The sequence below is a fragment of the Coenobita brevimanus genome, chromosome 78 (assembly GCF_032717465.1).
Source record: "Coenobita brevimanus isolate Jiangsu-jjx chromosome 78, ASM3271746v2, whole genome shotgun sequence".
Classification (NCBI taxonomy): domain Eukaryota; kingdom Metazoa; phylum Arthropoda; class Malacostraca; order Decapoda; family Coenobitidae; genus Coenobita; species Coenobita brevimanus.
The window spans coordinates 15,437,913-15,451,883 of record NC_137031.1 but is presented as its reverse complement, the minus strand read 5'-3'; the positions used below and the strand labels follow the sequence as shown (position 1 = coordinate 15,451,883).

The 13,971-nt window shown below is 43.0% G+C and overlaps 1 protein-coding gene across 1 annotated transcript in view; it reads left to right on the top strand.

The window, feature by feature from the left end:
* LOC145408707 (adhesion molecule nephrin-like) overlaps nucleotides 1-1,611 on the top strand; it is a 199,446-nt gene extending 197,835 nt beyond the window's left edge. The window contains exon 7 of the mRNA XM_080279375.1: nucleotides 1,420-1,611. Within this exon, the coding sequence (XP_080135501.1) occupies nucleotides 1,420-1,611 (192 nt within the window). The remainder of the gene's footprint in view (nucleotides 1-1,419) is intronic.
* Nucleotides 1,612-13,971: the final 12,360 nt, after the last annotated feature.

Sequence of the window (13,971 nt, the reverse complement as noted above, 5' to 3'; positions counted from 1 at the left end):
AGAGATTGAGACAGTTGGCAAAGGAGTTTGAAAGGGTGTGTGAAAGGAGGAAACTGAGAGTAAATGACAGTAAGAATAAAGTGATGAATTGTACGAGGTTGGTAGATGGTAGGAGGATGAACATATTTTTGAATGGTAAGTTGCTTGAGGAGGTAGAGTAGTTTTATGTATTAAGGGTCACATGTTGCTGTGGATGGAAGAATAGATGCAGAAGTGAAATTTAGAATGAATGAAGTAGGAAAGGTGCTGGGAGGAATGGAAAAAGTGTTCAGATGTCATTCGCTTAGAATGAATGTAAAGAGAAGGCTGTATGAGGATGTTGTGGTACCGCCTGCGTTATATGGGGCTGAAACATGGAAAATGGGTGCAGCAGAGAGGAAAAGTTTGAATGTAATGGAGATGAGGTGTTTGAGGAGTATGTGTGAAGTGATGCGTATGAATCGAGTGAGAAAGGGAACTGTAGTTGTGTGGGAGATGGCTGATCGAGTTGAGCAAAGGGTGTTGCGATGGAGAGAATGGATAATGAGCGATTGGGCATATGGAGAGAATGGATAATGAGCGATTGGTGAAAAAGACAACTACATCTGATGTGAGAGGTGTAAGGCTGAGTGGAAGACCACGAATAGGATGGATGGATCGTTTGAAGAGAGTGCTGGATGCGAGAGGGATGTCTGTTGAGCAAGGAAGAGTGGCTGTGCGTGATAGAAATGACTGGAGAGAAACCGTGAATGAATAAATAATGACACAGCCCTGAGGGGATATTCTCCTGCATTTGGTCTGATCATCTGATGTGGTCAGGTGCGGGTAGGGGGATGGGTCCTTTATGATGAGGCAGGGGTAAACCAGCTCTGCTGTCCGGGTCTGCTGCTGATGTCACTGATTGCACTGCGCACTTGGCCCTCGTGTGGTGTGGTGTGGTGAGGATCTGTCCCTTCTTCCCTTAGGGCTAAGATGCGAATGAGTGTGTTTGAGTAGATGTGTAAATTGGGAGTGTGTCGTCCTGTCTCGGCCCCCTCTACACACACACACACACACACACACACACACACACACACACACACACACACACACACAATTACATTATTGCTTCGCCTGGTGGGCGATAATAACAACAAATGTAGTTATTACAATCCTGTTTACATTTCTACAGATTGGTGAACTATCATTTCCATTAACCCATTTAGCCTCAACCCTATCCTAATTCAACTATTGTTATCCCTGGTGATGTTCTTCAACTCAGAACAGACATTCCGATCAGCTGGTGTTATGTACAACCGTAATTAACCCCTCCAGTGATACATATCCCTCCTAAGGTGAAAGCCAGAATAAAATGCATATCATTTGCTGTTTTGAATGGGAGCATCTTTTACCTTTAAATACCAAACTTATATATTTGTTTCTCCTCCTTCCCTTCCACAGGTGTTCGAGGCAATGAGCAAACGAGGTGAGGTGAACGTTACCTCGGAGACACCGAGCTTCACCATCGAAGGTCTGACGCCCGGGTTGGACTATGTGATCAAGGTCTCGGCCAGGAACAGATTGGGCAGCTCGGAGCCCCTGCAGCTGGTGGCTCTCACCTATAAGATGGCTGAGAACAGGATCAGTGAGTAATAGTTGGCAGAATGGAAAAGGATTTATGATGAGTGTTACTTCTTTGAACTTAAAAGAATAAGATGTTGTATGAGAAAATAGTTTCGATTAATGTACATATATTCACTTGAAAATTTAGACCTAAAAATAACATGGAAAAGGACTTGGGATCATGAGCTATTTTGATCAATAAATGGACCGGGGAACATGTTAAATGAGCATCTACTTATCCAAGTGCCAGCGGTTATCTCATCCTTTTCAGGCCCACAGTGGGAGGGGAGGGACATTAGTTACAAGAGTGTAACAATGTGAGATAACTTTAACCTGGTCGTTTTGTAGTAGTATACTGCCTGGCTCTCACCTGAGAGTCCCGGGTTTGTTTCCTGACATATTGGTAATATATTGGATGATTTTTCCTGTGTAAAGTACTGGTTTCTCTCCCCCACAGTGGGGGTGGAGGGACATTAGTTACAAGATTGTGACAATGTGAGATAACTTTTACTTTGTCGTGGTGTAGTGGTATGCTGCCTGGCTCTCATCTGAGAGTTCCGGGTTTGATTCCTGACATATTGGTAATATATTGGATGGGAGCATTTATTTGCATGAATATTGGACAAGACGAGGATATATTTAATGACAGTATGCAGTCTGTGAATCACTTGTACTGCTTTTTCTGCAAGAGAAAATACAGTCAGTTCCCACTCATTGCTTCTTTTCTGAGCCACTCCTGTACCAAGTGCCCTTAGTTTACCATTTTCATTAACCCGCTGCGTGCCGGACACCCCAGACATAAAATGGCACGCCAGTGCCGGCCAATAGGATCCCCCACAAACTCCTGAAAGTTGCCAGTATTCGCCGGATCACTAAATTGCGTGGAGTCACTACCCACTCAGAGCTGGTATACCTTCCTTTAAGAAAATTCTATCGGGATTATTATTCATGAATAAAGCATTATACCAGTATTATATTCAATGTAGATATTTTACTGATGCTCTAAATGAGACTTACACTGACAAGCTCTCCATGGAGTTTACTAAAAACCTGAAAGATTATTGTGTGTTTTTGCATTCAGCACATTTTTACCAAGTGTTATGAATCTCAGTTGTTGGAAAAACATATCATACAGTTTCCAAAGGTCGTAATCTTTCATCTGGCAAATCCTAACGTGATTCTATCCATTATACACTTAATAACAGTAATTGTACAGCCGAAATCTTACGGGGCCGAGATCAGCCGACCCGATTTTTTAAAGGCATGATATTCCTCTTGCTTTGAGAAAACATCTCATTTCTGCTACAATCTATTTTTCCACATATATTTTACCTGCGCAGTGGTCCTTGACACTATGTTTTCCGGAATCATTGGGTAATAAGGCACGGGGGTCAGGTGTGGTGTATACACACCATCAGTGCTGCCCTGGGCCCCTGGCGGCGGGCGCACAAACTACGCCATGCTACCCATAAGAAAGCGCCTCCATATGAGCTCAGTGGGTTCATACGATCTTCGATTGTTTAAGTCTTCATTTCTTATGTAAGATACAGTTTCTCATACTCATTTACAATTATTCCTTGCAGATGTACAGCTCCGGTCAGATTTTCGTGATACAGTCAGCACTGCCAACGCCAAAGAGTCTGAGGTTCAGAGTTCGAGAATTTCGACTCGCGTGTCTCACACACACACACACACACACACACACACACACACAGTATACACTTAAGGCATGGTAACAGACATCGACGGAGCATCTCCCTATCTTATTACAATCATGACCAATATTTCTATGAAATATGTTGTCTATATCCTTATATATATGTAAAACACTAGTGATTTTATTATTACTTTACTTCCAAGTCACATGAATTAATGTGGTTAGGCAACAAAGTATTACATTTACCCAGAATACATCCTATACTTGTATAGTCATAGCTAGGAAACGCTGACAGGTAACATTTTACCATATGCCTTGCCCTTGCAATTGACCTTTTAATTTCAAACTACATTTGTGTAGTAAATAGATGATGAGAGTATAGTACACCTGTGTCTCGTGTGTAAGCTCTTAAACACAGGGTGTGGGTGGGTGGGTGGTAATCATCCGAGATTTCTTTGATCTGGGGGTTACCAGTCCCCGGGAAAATACGGTATGGACAGGAAAGAGCAAAATATGTCGTTGAGAGGCAGCATCGTCGCTCTGCGTGATAGTGGGCTGTCTATACTTGCTATCGCTCAGCGACTTTACGAGGTGGAACACTAGCGGAAACCTAAACGACCCGCGTAATTTATTTAAGTTCTGTGCATACTTGGATTTGTTATAGTACGAGTATTCATAAGATATAATGTAGGTGAAGAATTATAATTATTTTACCTATGAGGTTATGGTTTACATATTGAAGTTTTCAGTATTATAGATAATCATATTCAATATATTATCTTCAATTACATTTACAACCATCAACAATTGTCTTGTGACCTGCATTACTGGTTAGTGGTGGGGTAGTGTAGGGTATCAGGTGTTTAGTCCTGTCACTAATGGGGTTGGAGTAAAGAAGGGTCTGTGTTAAGTTGTTAAGCGTGCTATGATGGTTAAGAGTTGTTCATGGTAACGTATGACTTACAGTAGCATTACAGTATAGTAGTAGTTCATGTTTACATGTTATCTATATTTATTTAGTGCTTCTGAACCTGGCTGTAGCAAAGACGTGACCAAAATGCATTGTAGCTCTGGCTCCCTCTTTAGTCTTCTGATAATGTTATCATCTCCACCCTCCCGTTCTCAGATGACCATGGTATATGATATGCAAAGGAGATAATTAGTTTTTCCACATACCCTTTAACTACAAATCCATATCATTGTTTTACACATTAAGCATAGCTGGTGATTAAACTATCGATTACATTTAGGATGCATTAACATTACAAAGAGATCCGTATAATGCGACATAACTGTGTGTTAGGTGATTTCTCTGCCACTAATGTTAGCGAAATAGGAGCGAGCATTGATAAAACAGATAAAGGATGAGGAGAAAAGATATTGTTGTTTAGAGTAATCTAAACATCCCTGTTCACCACGTTCCTCTATCGGTAATATCAATATGGAAATTGTCCCAACTGGTTAACAATGCGTTGTCAAACTTTCGTGGATTCTATGGAGGTGACAGTGTTAGCGCATGAAGTAGTAACATAGTTCATTCGTCCAGACCGAAACAACTAAGCGACCTGCATTATGGCAATATCTCCCCAACGAGTGGCTCCGACAAGGTGAGAGAGTGACGTTCGCCCCGTAAAACGATATTGCATATGCAAATCGTTCAGGTTTCATGAAGTCGGATGGATGCACTAAAACTTTACATAGTCCTTAGGAAAGACCCATGCAAACTATGATAGAAACGTTTGAGAATACCTCAGTAAATGCATCAAAACCTCGTTGGGTTTACAGTGAATTCCTTTTCTTTTGAAAGAACAGGAGCCCCAAGGAGGACGACACCATTAGAGGAGGAGAAAATCATTGCGGCAGCGGAAGCTAACCCCCTTACCAACGCAGTGGCAATAAGGCATGACTTGCAGTTACTCGTAGAAGTGTCAGCCAGAACTCTGAGGAGAAGGTTACATCGTGCTGGGTTACACCATCACACACACACACACACACACACACACACACACACACACACACACACATATATATATATATATATATATATATATATATATATATATATATATATATATATATATATATATATATATATATATATATATATATCGACGAATATTCTTTCAGAGTAGAATAGTGTGGCATTTGGCCACAACAGAAACCTTTAGTTACTTTCGCTATATGCATGTTGTGTTACTCCAGTAATGAAAACTATGTGCAACTTGTCTCTTTGGTAATAATTTCTTTGACTCTTTGGCACCAATCCATTTAAAGGTAACTGTATATTTATTTAAACGAACACCCATATTGCCACTTAGAAAATACAGTATATTACAAATAACTAATACGAGGGGACAATATCACGCTTATTTTCTCCTGCAGCTACGACCGATGCAACATTCTGGAGGAGGCCCGCTCTGGTCACGTCACGTGCATTGTCTGGGGCTGTGTGTGTCAACACGGCATGGCTGGCGTGTTTCAAATAAAAGGTCGATTCACAGCAGACAAATACATAAAAATTCTAGAGGAGTGATTCCTGCCTTCCCTCCAAGAAAGAGATTACCCTTTTCGTCCTGGGCCCGTTCTCTTCATTCAAGATAAATGCCCAATCCACACTGCTCACGCTGTACAGAGGTGGTTTCAGACGCAGGACAACGTTAAGCTCCTTGACTGACCCAGCAAAGGAGCTGACATGAATGTCACTGAGCACGTGTGGACCCAGATTGTCAAAGCCTGGGAATTGGAAATTGAGGGAAACACTAACACCCTGATGGCCCACGTTCAAAGGCAGTGGGAGTATCACAGGCCAGGCCAGAACTGATGCAAACGCTTCTGTCATCAATGACGCGGAAGCTACAGAAAATGACTGAGAAAAATGGTGAGTGGATTGGATATTTAGTATGGGATTAATAAATATCAGAGCAATTGAGTCATTCATCTCCTTCAGTGTTTATTATTACGATTATAATATTAAGAGAAAACTATATATTGATATTACTTTACCAATCATGATTTAAAATAAGACGCTTATCCACGTCGTGGTTGCATCCGTCATTTATATGACTAACCTATAGCTTAGACAAAATGTAAGGATACCCGACCATCCGTGTGTTTCAGAGCTTACACACGAGACACAGGTGTACTATACTCTCATCATCTATTTACTACACAAATGTAGTTTGAAATTAAAAGGTCAATTGCAAGGGCAAGGCATATGGTAAAATGTTACCTGTCAGCGTTTCCTAGCTATGACTATACAAGTATAGGATGTATTCTGGGTAAATGTAATACTTTGTTGCCTAACCACATTAATTCATGTGACTTGGAAGTAAAGTAATAATAAAATCACTAGTGTTTTACATATATATAAGGATATAGACAACATATTTCATAGAAATATTGGTCATGATTGTAATAAGATAGGGAGATGCTCCGTCGATGTCTGTTACCATGCCTTAAGTGTATACTGTGTGTGTGTGTGTGTGTGTGTGTGTGTGTGTGTGTGTGTGTGTGAGACACGCGAGTCGAAATTCTCGAACTCTGAACCTCAGACTCTTTGGCGTTGGCAGTGCTGACTGTATCACGAAAATCTGACCGGAGCTGTACATTCACCACCTAAAAAAATGACTGTGATGAATTCTCAGGCAACATAATAATCGAATGTAGACTGTCCCTAAACTGAGATGGACACAACCTTCCATTTCTATTATGTTTTGATATAGAGGCCATTTTTTCTCCAGTATTATATGTAGATAAATAAAAAAAATATCATATTTTCAGTAATGTAACCAAAAAAAAAAAATGTATTACAGAGGGTAATTCAAGCTGACTCCACTTTTGCATTTTACATTAAGTTATCTGGCGAGCGGTGGCATCTTTTTCCAGTTTGTGGGGACTCCTGTTTTCGATTTTTGTCTTTTTTTTTTAGGCTAAAATGATAGATTCTGATGTGAGAAAAACGAATATGACCATTAAAAGACTCACCGGAGGCTATAAGTGCATTATCTGGAAGTCCCCGGTCTGACCCTCAGGTGTGGTTTCCCAGAAGAACTGCAGTGAAGGTGAGAGAAATCCTCCTTTTCTATGAAGGTAAACTCACGTATTCTGGCCAACGTTACTCTAGGAAGGTCTAGGAATGTTTTTTAAACTTTTCAGTTCACTTCATATGCATAAATTTTTTTCACTGGATTTCATACAGAAAACATCTTTTTTCCCATATAAATCACTTAGTACTGCAACACCTGTCCCCTGTCATGTATCTCTCTCACTGTGCATCCCTCGTCTTACATTTAGGGTAACTTACGTACAACTTTACTTCACTATGTACTGCATTTACACTTACAGTAAATAATTTACAACATGCCTTCAGTAAACACAGACACTGTAAGAGTATTTCTGAGTGTCTCACTGTGAATACATCGTCTTACACGTACGATAACAACATTACTTCACTACATAGAGTCCTTACACTTATGAGAAAATATTTACAAGAGTCTCTCACTGTCTTACTCAATAGTTTTGAAGAGTGTGGTACTCCTCAAAGCAAGGATAGATGCACAGACCAAGGCTGCATTGTGTACACATATACCTAGAGTCCTTCTGCTGAGTACGAGGCCTTGCGGTGCTATTTGTGCACACATGACACCTTCGCTGCGGATTCTGACGAGTCTCAGTGGGAGGGATGATTGTGGGGAATTGGCAACCGATGAGGCGGATGGGTGTTGCAGCGATGTGGCGGTGGCGAGTGGCAGTCCTTTCTTCTGAGTATTTCCCCAATATTTCCCACACTAGCTCACGAATATAGTCCTCAAAGGTCTCCTTTTCGCCGGTTACCTGAGCATAGAGCAGGTGAGCATTTAGGACTGTGATGTCGAGGAGGTGGAAGAATAGTTTCTTGTGCCACTTCATCGTAGGCCTGGCACAATCCATGCTGGAAATCATCGCGTCCAACTGATCTACGTGTCGCATATTCACATTGTAGGCCAGGACAGGTTATGGTTTCCAGACGTGGCGCCGCCCTTCTGTCCTGTAGTCGATGCTGTTGGTGCGATGTACGAGTGGCCTGTGTACAGATGAGAGGAGGAAGACTACTCTGTTGTGATACCAGGCTGTTTCAAGGATGTTATTGGCCTTGTAAAATACAACTTCGTTCCTTTGCAACTTCCTCCCCACCTTCACCATCTGCTTGCAGCTCTTTTTCACAGTGCCACACAGACCTGTCTCCTGTAGGTGAAAGTACCTGGCCAGAAGGGGGCTTGTGTACCAGTTGGCCAGGTACAGTACGTGCCCACGATGAAGGTACTCATCGATCATCGTCTTCACCACAGCCCCAGACAGTCCCAAGGTTTGATCTTCGACGATATCTGTCTGAACACCTGTGTACAGGACTATGTCCTGCACATACCCAGTCTTACAGTCGCGCATCACAAAGATTTGGAAACCAAACCTGAGCCTTTTGCTAGGGATATATTGCCTGAAGGCAATATTACCTCTCCATAGCACAAGACTCTCGTCTCTGACGAGGTCTCTGTAGGAAGAAAAGGAGGTACGAAATTTCTCACGTAGGTGGTCGAAAACCACACGTATCCTCCTCATCCTGTTCGTGTTGTTTGCGTTTGCAGGGTCAAGTTGGTCAAAGAAATGCAGTCGGCTCAGGATGTATTGAAACCGATTCCTCCCCATTACTTTCCCAAGGATAGGTGTTTCCATTAATGGATCTATGGTCCAGTAGGAGGGGAGCTGGTTCTTTTTCAAAATCCCCATCAAAAGTATCAGGCCTAGGAACACATACATCTAGTTTAGGCTCACATCCACCTCAAACAACCGGCTATGTGGCGTCTGTGTTGCCCCTGCACGCTCAGTGGCAGCAAAGGCTTTTCTTTGGGCTACAATTCTCAATACAAAGTCCACAGTAAAGAAATTTCTGAAGAAATCCGGCCTACTTGAAGTTGGGGTTAGTTCAGGTACAGTACACCCAGCAACATGTTCGTATGTGAACGGGTGTATTTCTGGAACAAAGTCACTCCCATCCTCCCACTCCCACATCAGTTCCTCCTCATCACCATCATCACCTCGCTCATCCAAAGGCCGTGGGGAAGCGTGAGGAAGTGTGGGGAAGGAGGGAAAAGTCTCACTGGAGGTCCTGAGAAGTGTGGGGGATAGGGGAACACTTTCCCTCGATGTGCTGGGAAATGTAGCAAAAGGAGGAACACTTTCACGAGATGTGCTGGGTGTGGAGAATTGGGGAACACTTTCTGTGGATGTGCTGGGTGCGGGGAATGGGGGAACACTTTGTCCTGAGGTGCTAGGGCGGGCTGGGTCACGTGGGTGCAAGGGATAGCGTGGGCGAGATGATTCATCCGCGTCCCCAGCCAGTGGAATAATCCCAAATCTCCCTCTCTTCCTCCTAACACTTCCAACCCTACGTGGGGAAATCCTCGGCTTCCCCAGCCACCCAGGAATACTAAAAGCCTCACCTTCATCCTCTGAATTCTTTTCCTCATCACGTAGGGCTAGGCGACGACGTGCTGGTGGCTTCATCCCTCGGGTACTAGCATACCCCATATACCTGGATTTCCTTGGTGTGGGTATTTCCTCCTCACTAGGACTTTCATCTTCCAGTTGCACATAATCCTCATCTTGCAAATCGTCATCAACATTGCTTTTGCCAGTGTAGGGCACCTTCAGGAGCTCCTGAATTTGCTCGTCAGAGAGACCGCGGCGAGACATGACCGTACAGTATGAGTGGTACGAGCGGAGTGAGGGTGAGCAAGGGTGATGACTCAGCGTGTGGGTGTATAGGCCTGAGCACCTGAGGCAAGATGGAGGAAGAGTTGACGTACATCCTTACCGTTTTTTGCACGCCTAGTTTGAAAATTGCACTCTCCATGATTTTTTGAAAAAAAATGACGTTTTAAAACTACACTGGCACTGAGTGTGCAGTTGCGTAACACCGTTTTAAAACGGCACTGGCACGGAGCAGGATAAATGAATTTGGTTTCATTTGGCACTCTTCATTCCATCAGTCAAGATGAATCTTTCACATAGTACCTGTACTGCCTATATTCTCGTAGATGCCTTTAATCTACATTAAATACTCGCCGGATAGCTTAGGTAACTTACTTTTCACCCTATATAGAGTACTACTAATATCTCTCACAATGCCTGACGATATATCATATCATGCATTGCTCATATCCACTCATCTGTAAACAGTTTTATGTCTGTATTAAGAACCTGTCTGCCAAATGCCTCGTAGAGCTATGATCACTACACCCCGTTCCCTCCCCGAATCAATACTTTATACACCTAGCCTTCTGTATTTGTCCTCATCCTCTCACCAAGTACTCTGCCATAAACTTCTCATCAGTCTCAACACATAGATACTCCGATAGTTCCCACAGTATTTTTATTGATTCCTTTACATATGGGAATATTTAAACAGTGGTATCCTTCCACTCCTCAGGAGCACTTTTTTTCTATCTATCTGTATATATACCTAGGATGCTTCCCCCAAGGAAGGGGAGGTAGCTGAGACGGGACGACACACTCCCAATCTACTCATCCACTCAAACACATTTCTTTTGCATCTTAATGCCAAAGGGGAGAAGGGACAGATCCTCACTGCACCACACCACATGAGGGTCAAGTGCGCAGTGCAATCAGTGACATCTGCAGCACGGCCCAAAAGCAGTGCTGGTTTACCCCTGCCACATCATAATAGACCCATCCCCTTAGCCGCACCTGACGTAATCAGCTGATCAAACAAATGTGGGAGAATATCCCCTCAGGGCTGTCATCGTTTATTCATTCACAATTTCTCTCCATTTATTTCTCTCATGCACAACCACTCTTTCTTGCTCCACAAACATCCCTCTCACATCCAGCGCTCTCTTCAAACTATCCATCCATCCTATTCGTGGTCTTCCACTCAACCTTACACCTCTCACATCAGATCTAGTTATCTTTTTCACCAATCACTCATTATCCATTCTCTCCATATGCCCAAACCATCGCAACACCCTCTGCTCAACTCAGTCAGCCATCTCCCACACAACTACAGCTCCACTTCGCACTTCATCATTTCTCACTCGATCCATAGGTATCACTCCACACATACTCCTCAAACACCTCATCTCCATTACATTCAAACTTTTCCTGTCAGCTACACCCATATTCCATGTTTCAGCCCCATATAACGTAGTCGGTACCACAGCACCATACAGCCTTCTCTTTACATTCATTCTAAGCAAACGACTTCTAAACACTTTTTTTCATTCCTCCCAACACCTTTCCTACGTCATTCATTCTAAACTTCACTTCTGCATCTATTTTTCCATCCACAGCAACATGTAACCCTAAATACTTAAAACACTCTACCTCCTCAAGCAACTCACCATTCAAAACTATATTCATCCTCCTACCATCTACCACCTTCGTACACTTCATCACTTTATTCTTATTCTCATTTACTTTCAATTTCCTCCTTTCACATGCCCTTCCAAACTCCTCTGCCAACTGTCTCAATCTCCCCTCTGAATCAGCCACCAGTAAAGTATCATCTGCAAACAGCTGCTGCTTCAGATTCCACTCTCCACCATCAACTTTCACAAGACTCAGACCTCCACCTAGCACTCTTGCATTCACCTCCCTTACAACACCATCCGTATAAATATTAAACAGCCAAGGTGAAATCACACATCCCTGCCGCAGCCCCATTCTCATGGGAAGCCAAACAATCACAGTATTTCCCAGTCATACACACGATCTACTATTTATATACGAACTTTTCACTCCCTTTAGTAACCTACCATCAAGTCCATACAATCTAAAAACAGTTCACAAAGCCTCTCTATCACTTCTATCATATACTTTCTCTAAATCCGTGAACGCCCAAAACACATCCTTACCCTTCGCTAAATACTTTTCACACACCCGTCTCACAGCAAACACCTGATCCACGCATCCCCTCCCTCTCCTAAAGCCACATTGTTCATCACCAGTCACTCTCTCTGTACCCTCTCTAACTCTCATAACACTCTACTGTACACCGTACCTACAACACTCGAAGCAGGACTTATACCCCAGAAACTAGGACATGCAAACTTATCTCCCTTGCCTTTATTCAGTGGGATCACACAAGCACCAGCCCAATCAATTGGCACTATACCTTTCACAAAGCTCACATCCAACAATCTTACCAGTGAGCCCAATAGTCACTCCGCTACCTTTCAGGCATTCCACAGCACACCCATTCATACCTGCAGATTTCCCTGTTTTTCATCTCCTTTAATGTTTCCTGCACTTTCTCCTTCGTGATCAAAGAATCATTCAACTCTCCCAACACATTTATTCCTTGCACCCTCCTTCCATCCGCTACAATCCCTGCCTCCCTTTCCTCCTCTACATTTAACAGTCTTTCAAAATACTCTGCCCATCTCTTCCTTACTGCATCCATCTCAATGAACATCCTTCCATCCTCTGCTTTTACTCTGCTCTTCCTTCCCAGATTCCTCCCTTTCTACACCCTTTTCTACCTCCTTCCAAAACATTTTCTTATTCTGTTGAAAATTCTAAGTCAGCCACATACTCCACCTCTTACCTGCTGCCATTTTAGGCATCAAGCACACAGCCTCTTCTCCCCCTATTCCTCTTTTCCTAATACCTCTCATGTGACACACCTCATCCTTCTTCTGTAGCCACACTTCATATGCATGTCTCTTCTCAACTACAGCCATACTTACTTCTTCGCACCACCATTCACTTCCTTTTCTTTACACCACCACCCACTTGTCTCACACCGCACACCTCTTCTGCATGCCACCACACAGCACTCTTAAACAACTGCCATTCCCCCTTCACACTGCCATTCTCCTGATTCTTCACTGCGTTCCACTCGTCTTCCAATTTCTCCTGAAACCCTATCATTTTCTCTCTTTTATCCATCTCACTCACTTTCAAAACCTCCCTGCTACAATCTAACTCTCCTAGCTCTCACCCATCTCTTACTCACTCTTATATTTTCCTCCACCTGCAGTGGTCAGACTAGTGATGTATCGGATATCCGCCTCCGCCTCCGCGGAGCCTCCGCAGTGAAAACATTGTCCGCATTACCATTCGCGTCCGGCGTCCTCAGACAACAAAAGCTCCGCATCATTATCCGCCACCTGTTTTCTGGTGATAATAAAGCTTCTGCATAATAATCCGGCCCTTTAGCGTCCAAGAACCACGGAGGTTGCTGGATCTCCACCCATCCAATATTTCCCCTTTCTCTTTTTGTCATAATTCTTTTTCTCTCTCCCTTTCATCCACAACTCTCCTCTCCGTTCCTCTCACCTACCGGTCTCTCTTCCTCTTTCTGTTTTCTTCTCTATAAGCTCTTCCTTCCTTCCCTCCGTCTCTCATTGTTCGTCTTCTCTCTCCCTCCCTCCTCTCTCTCTCTCTCTCTCTCTCTCTCTCCTATCTATCTATCTATCTATTTGCTCTGCAATAGTTACACGTGTTATGTTAAGATATAGGCATATCTAGAGTTAGCCTATATATGATGAAAAGAGGAACCGTTTGCAGGGAGAGAAAGTAGAGAAACGACTATTTTTGAAGAAAAAATTGTCACTTCTAAAGTATGAATATTAAATTTGTCAGCTTGTGGCTTAACAAGAGTAGCCAATAACAGTAACCAGTTAAAGTTTGCTACTTTCCATGTGGAGACTGGGGAAAGTGGTTGGTGGAATGCA